Raw genomic sequence first — 7,120 nt, 5'->3', positions numbered from 1 at the left:
GGGGGGGGGGTACGGTGCCTTGGCCTGGCAGTGCCCGGGAGGTGAACTGGCTTCTCTCCAGTTACCAATCCACACTTAAATTCATGAAAGAAATAAGTATTGCAAAAAAAAAGTTATTTTTCCCCCCAAAATAAAGTAAATGCTCACGAAACAATGACAATCCTAACATTTATAAATGGTAGTTTGCATTTACAGCTAACAAAGGATTATTGTCTCAAATATTCAGTGGAAGATGGAATGAAATGAATTTAATTTCAACATGTACAATAAGTGACACTATAATTTTCAGCAATTTACTATAATGCAGAAAGCACTAGTATAAGTAAAGATGTAATGATAGTCAATGCTATTTGTTGTCATTGCTTAAAGGAATCTCAAGAAATATATATATTTTTCCAACAGTAAAGAAAATCCCAAAATGATGATGAAGATCTGTGTCATCCTCCTTCTGTGTGTTGGTAAGTTTTAAGATATTACATTTGAATTATGAGGTAGAGAAAATAGAATTAAAAATCAATGACATAAGTATAGAGAGTATTTTTATTTTGAGTTTTTTTGGTGTTTAACCCATCTAAGCTATGCTATAGCACTCCAGACAATGTCTTACTAATACTTTGTGTTGTAAAGCTGTAGGAATAAAAACCACAGCTGCACAAACCACAGCTGCAGCAACAACAACCACAGTTGCTCCAACGACAACCACAGTTGCAGCAACTACAACCACAGTTGCTCCAACGACAACCACAGTTGCTCCAACCACAACCACAGTTGCAGCAACGACAACCACAGTTGCAGCACCTACAACCACAGTTGCTCCAACGACAACCACAGCTGCTCCAACCACAACCACAGTTGCAGCACCTACAACCACAGTTGCAGCACCTACAACCACAGTTGCTCCAACGACAACCACAGCTGCTCCAACCACAACCACAGTTGCAGCACTACAACCACAGTTGCAGCAACTACAACCACAGTTGCTCCAACGACAACCACAGTTGCTCCAACCACAACCACAGTTGCAGCAACGACAACCACAGTTGCTCCAACCACAACCACAGTTGCAGCAACGACAACCACAGTTGCTCCAACGACAACCACAGTTGCTCCAACCACAACCACAGTTGCTCCAACCACAACCACAGTTGCTCCAACGACAACCACAGTTGCTCCAACCACAACCACAGTTGCAGCAACCACAACCACAGTTGCAGCAACGACAACCACAGTTGCAGCAACCACAACCACAGTTGCTCCAACGACAACCACAGTTGCAGCAACAACAACCACAGCTGCAGCAACCACAACCACAGTTGCAGCAACCACAACCACAGTTGCAGCAACCACAACCTCCGTTGCAGCAACTACAACCACAGCTGCTACAACAAAAACCACTGCTGCCTCCTCTGCAGTCATGAATAAAATAAGTTTCCTCTTGGTCATAGCAGCTTTTACTGCTTTCATTTGGAAATAACGTGACTGGATCAATAATACCACCAACATGTAGACACTGTGTTTACATTCTACTTCTCATGAAGAGGCTTATTATGTGATTTTATATTATATATCTAATGTGCTTTAGCAGTAACTTGTGTTTTGTACTGACACAAAACTTAATTACAACAGATATTATGTAATGCATTAATTAAGTACACAGACACAACTGATATACCTGTATATTCTTTTGACATAAGACAAGCATACATGCAGCTTTTATTGACCGCTGTTGACAGGGACACGGAACCATATGAGCCATATGCAGTGATAGGCCATGAGAATAATTAGTTATTATGTCTAATATATTCAAAGAGCTTTAATATCCGTATTGCAGTGCATTTGTATTTGATTGCATTACACTGTAAGAAATGGTCTTTTGCTGCACACTGTGGTGATTCTTCTGTTGTCTGCATTTGTGTGTGTGTTCATATTCCATGTGAAGTACATCATGTAATAAAATGAGAAATAAAAAGAATGAGTTTGAGCTTTCTTCTAGTAGTGTGTGGTAAGCCCATGTTGGCATCAGATGAAACACATTCAACTTTTCACAGGTTATTGATGAACTGCTTGACAGATCTTTCAAAATCAATATTGAAAATGTGATTCTCTCAAATAGGAGGGACAACATGACTGCGTTAGGAGTGCTACATTGGAAAGATCAAGCTGTAGGGTTGTTACAATAGAAATGTAACATTCAGGCTTTTCTCATTGACTATGGTGACAGTAATACACTGTTTATCACACGTGTGAAATAACATTTGTTGAACTGGCAGATCTACGTGCTTACACTACATTAAATAACATTAAATTACAAAGCTTAGAGTTAAAGATAGATCAAATCACTGGTTCTACACAGAAATATCAATGATGTTCAAGGCAAAGGACTTATGTTTAAATTACACCTATGTCTGGATACAAAACTGCAAGTGCTGAACACGTTAATTAAAACCCTTTTCATGATGAGGTGGTGTAAGAGCATCAGTAATAGATTCTCTCCTGAAGGTGTGGTTCTTCCAGTCTCATGCCTAAACACAAAACCAGACATACGCTGCACAATGACAAAAAGGCTTGGTGTAATCTTATAAGAACATCAGATATCTTCCCTACAAATCCAACGTTATGGCTCGAAACAAATGTCCCTCAACCGGTTTAATTACCAAAAAGAAGACTTAAGAAAGAGCTATTGCCGGGGCGGCCAAAGCTAATAGAGCAACTATTATTATCAAATTAATTTTAACATTCAGGCACTTCTCAGTGACCATGCTGACATTAATACACTGTACATCACTCTTTGGAGATACCAATTGTAGAATTGGCATTGAAATATCTGACTAAATAATGACATGCTTACACTACATTAAATTGCAATACTTAGAGTAAAAGATAGCTCAAGCTACTGGTTGTCCACAGAAATATCGATGATGTTCAAGGCAAAGGACCTGGCCTGGGCTCCGACAAGGTGTACTGGTGAAGCAGAGCGTTGGCTGACTTTTACACATCTCAAAATAAATGCTCTTCCTCCTTGAAAAAAGCAAAAGCCATTCATCACGGAGGATTAAGCTCAAGCCCTTTTACAAACGTGTCCAAATTTTCATAAGCAGCTAATGTGAATACAATGAAATCCTCTATACATTGCTTCTATTTAATGATTGCTTCATGAATAAGACATGAGAGATTTGATACTTTAATCAAATGCATGAAGAAAGGCATGTTTTGGAAAGGATTTGGAAAAGTTGGCAATACAAGCATTTTTTTATCAAATTAACCAGCATGTTGTCACACACCATACATTCATAAAGCTCGGAAAAGTGAAGCACCATAATTCATAAGTATTCAACGTTTTTTTTTCCGGCCCCACCAGCAGCAGCATCGCCAACAACTGCTGCCTCCTCGACAGTCATTGATGAATCAAGTTTCCTTTTAATCATAGCAGCTGTTATCTGGAATTAACTGGACTGGATCAAGGTACTAAATACCACCAAGATCAGAGACTTTACACGTTGTATTGTTCAGGAAGAGACTGGAACTTGTCACTTAATTTCTCAACATTTATTATCCGATATTTTGCTATCTTTTAACAGGTTTTAAATCTGACTTACGTTATTTACAAACACAAAATCATTTTTACTTCAAAAGATGCACTAATTTAGTACACTGACCAACTTGATGTATATTTCTGTGACGTTCTCAGTGACCATGCTGACAGTAATGCACTGTTTATCACACTTGTGAAATACTAATATTAGTAGTATACTAGTATCAATATAATACCCACAAATCCAACGTTGTGTCTCAAAAGAAATGTGCCTCAACCGGTTTCTTTACCCCATAAGCTCTTTTACAAAACGTGTCCAAATTTTCATTGTGTCAAAAGAGGGAAGTGATATTAGCGTCTTACTGTCCGCATCAACAATGTGGAGAAGGCATCTAACATTATATGCTGCCAGTCTCCTTTTTATGAATCCTGTTTGGGTCAGAGTTCACTAATTTTGACATATGGGACTCCAAATGACGGGCTAGGAGTTTTGCAAAGAATTTTAATTCAGAGGTGAGCAGGCTCCGAGGTCGATAGCTAGAGCACTGTGTAGGATCCTTATCCTTTTTGAAGAGTGATGAGTCTCTTTCTATGAATTAGAAATTCCGATTTGTAGTTCAGAATGTTTCTTTCTTTCTTGACTAGAGATCGTTCTAAAAGGTTTTTGGTCAGTAAAATTAGTTTGCAACAATGAGTCTAACCTGGTGAACTCAGCTTCAAGGTTTTGTAGTTGAAGTCATCTAGCTTTGCGCTCATTGGAGCAGAATAGTATGGTATTGCTCCTAATAAAACCTCTTATCGCGTCCCACAATATCTTGGGGTCTTCTACAAAGCCAACATTAATGTGTGCAAATATCTGGAATTCTGCTATAAACTGAGTGATGTAGGATTCATTTTTCAGCAAAGAAGTATTAAAGCGCCATTTAGAAGCACGTTGAGACAGGTGGTCTAGGGTGGTGACACAGAGGACCCCTTTATGGTTAGACAATCCCTTTGGGAGTAGTTTATCACTTGAATGAAATAATTGAGGAGATGCAAAAAGAAAATCTATTCTGGAAAAAAAGATTCATGTCTACCTGAGAAAAAGGAATAATCCTAACAGTTGGAATTAACTGCACGGAAAATATCTATAAGACCCAAACTGCTGGCCCATGACTTCAATCCATTTGTGGCTGAACCTCAGTGACCTTTGGTTTCAACTGATCAATATTTGGGTCCCACACAGCATTGAAGTCAGTTAACTCCAGCATTTGATTGGTGAGCGTGCCATAGAAACTGCCATCAAATTATTAGGTTCATAAGCTAACACAAGTGCAATTTTAGTAAAACTGTATTATACTACTGTAGAAATCACAAATCTGCCTGTTTTTTAAGCGGAAGTTTCCGTTTTCATCTCCTGCAATATTGCAATGTCAACATTTCCCTTTAAGTAAGGCTTGGGTGCTGTCTTGCTTGCGAGGTGCATTCAGATCACCATGGTTCCAAACTAAAAATGTAAAATCAGCCATTATCAAAAGATTTGCGTTCTAAATGAAAGTAGATGTGGAAAAGCAGCATGCGACTTCCTTTCACGTTGTTAAATCCTAATGTGGGGAACCAAGTGGTTTGGCAGTTGCATCGTGTGGTCATGTGACCTGTTGTCAATCAGGAAGTGATAAAAAGCTTACTACTTTGTCATTAGCCCCTTACCTCTCGCTGAGCTGTGGATTCTCCCGTTGTGCAGCCAGATCGCCAGACGCAAGTTTCCGTCCTTCACAAAGGGAACTGGAGAGAGTTGACGTTGACCCCTGACGTGGCTACTAATGAGCTGCTGTGGCTGTAGAGCTCTGGAAAATACTGCTTGGAAATTCCCTCCTCCTGCATTAACTATGCTATAGGAGTTTGTTGTGTCCTTGCAAACACATATTTAACACATTTTGTAGTGAATCTTGCATGATAGCTAGTAAATCTTGTCGAAATAAGTGTGTAGTGCACGTCCTTGTTGGTGCTGGGCCTCCTGGGTGGTGGTGTGCGTGCTGACCCGACCTTCCTACTTTGAGGAGAGTAAGACCAAATGTATCTGCCCTCTTATTTATTACTTTACTAATTGGCCCTTGCCATTTTTATTGGGATTTTTTAAACCTCTTTGTAATAAAACCAAATCTATTTTCACACAATATTTGCCTCTTGTTAGTTGTTCCTGTTAGGGTAGAATCAGAGTTGGTCACACAACACAATAATTAACCTATTAAGGGTTTAAAGGGTTCCTCCTGACCCTCAACAGGAGGTGGCATTAACAAGTCTAAAGGTTTTATGTGCTCCGGCACAACAATAACAATAGTGCATCCAAAGTTAAGTCCCTCGACACACAGAACATGTAAGACACAGAACAAAAACAAATGAGACAGTGACACAAAATGGAAAGCGAGAGAAGGGGGGAAATATAGCCAGAAGGCTAACACTCCAAATAGGGCTGTGATCAAGATTTGATACAGGGCAGCAAAAAGGAACAGCAGCACATACAGTGGGGCTCGAAAGTTTGGGCCCCCCAGGTAAAAATGTGTCTAATGTGCATAAAGAAGCCAAGAAAAGATTGTAAAATCTCCAAAAAGGCATCAAATGACAGATTAGACATTTTTATAATATGTCACAAAAAGTTAATTTTATTTCCACACTTTCAAAATAATAGAAAACAAAAAAATGGCGTCTGCCAAAGTTTGGGCACCCTGCAAAAATATCAGACAGAACAGCTCGCAGGATTGTGAGAAAAACAAGTCCAGACCCACGTTAGACTGCCTGATCCAGAAAGACCTGGAGACACTGGAGTTGGTCTACACAATTCCACTACAACGAGATACTCGCACAAACATGGTCTTCATGGAAGAGTCATCAGAAGAAAATCTCTTCTACGTCCTCTACGTCCCCCACAAAAATCAGCATTTGAAGTTTGCAAAGGGACATATAGACAAGCCTGATGCATTGTGGGAACAAGTTATGTGGACCGATGAGGTTAAAGTAGAACTTTTTGGCCGCAATGACCAAAGGTACGTTTGGAGAGGAAAGAGCACAGAATTTAATGAAAAGAACCTCTGTGTGTACAAGGTATTAACTCTGCAGGGTGCCCAAACTTTTGCGGATGCCATTTTTTTTTGTTTTCTGTCATTTTGAAAGTGTAAATGATGAAAATAAAATCTAATATCACTATATCACTCTATCACTATACAACCTTGGGCTGTAAACAAAAAATACACACAAAAAAAGAAAAAGAAAAAACAAGAAAGCAGTCTCTATAAATTATCCTGCCGACAACGCCAATTGTAACCCGAACGCTAGTTTGTACGGGAGTCCCAGAATGAACAAGAACCTGCTCAACTAGGTATACAAATATAAGTTATTAAATAAAACAAAAAGAAAACACATGATTCAGGACTAGACTGCAATACCAGGGATGTAGAGTTGAGCACCAAAATAAATTGTAACCAAACCGGTGGGAAAGAACAAATTTAAACCATATGTTCAAACCAAAGTAAATCAAATCCCACTAAGCACACCAAGTTACCCCAAACTTACACAAACACCCATGCAAAATGGTTATTCTACCCTTCAGTC

At 39.2% G+C, this 7,120-nt stretch overlaps 1 protein-coding gene across 1 annotated transcript in view; it reads left to right on the top strand.

The window, feature by feature from the left end:
• The window catches only part of LOC116693064 (spore coat protein SP65), a gene marked incomplete at its 3' end in the record, with an annotated part of 37,764 nt that overhangs the window by 2,252 nt on the left and 28,392 nt on the right, over nt 1–7,120 (top strand). The window contains exons 2-3 of the mRNA XM_032521750.1: nt 408–458; nt 628–1,171. Of these exons, the coding sequence (XP_032377641.1) occupies nt 408–458; nt 628–1,171 (595 nt within the window). The remainder of the gene's footprint in view (nt 1–407; nt 459–627; nt 1,172–7,120) is intronic.

Source organism: Etheostoma spectabile, chromosome 7 (assembly GCF_008692095.1).
Source record: "Etheostoma spectabile isolate EspeVRDwgs_2016 chromosome 7, UIUC_Espe_1.0, whole genome shotgun sequence".
Lineage (NCBI taxonomy): Eukaryota > Metazoa > Chordata > Actinopteri > Perciformes > Percidae > Etheostoma > Etheostoma spectabile.
Note: the sequence above shows the minus strand (reverse complement) of the source record. Positions and strands in the feature narration are given on the sequence as shown.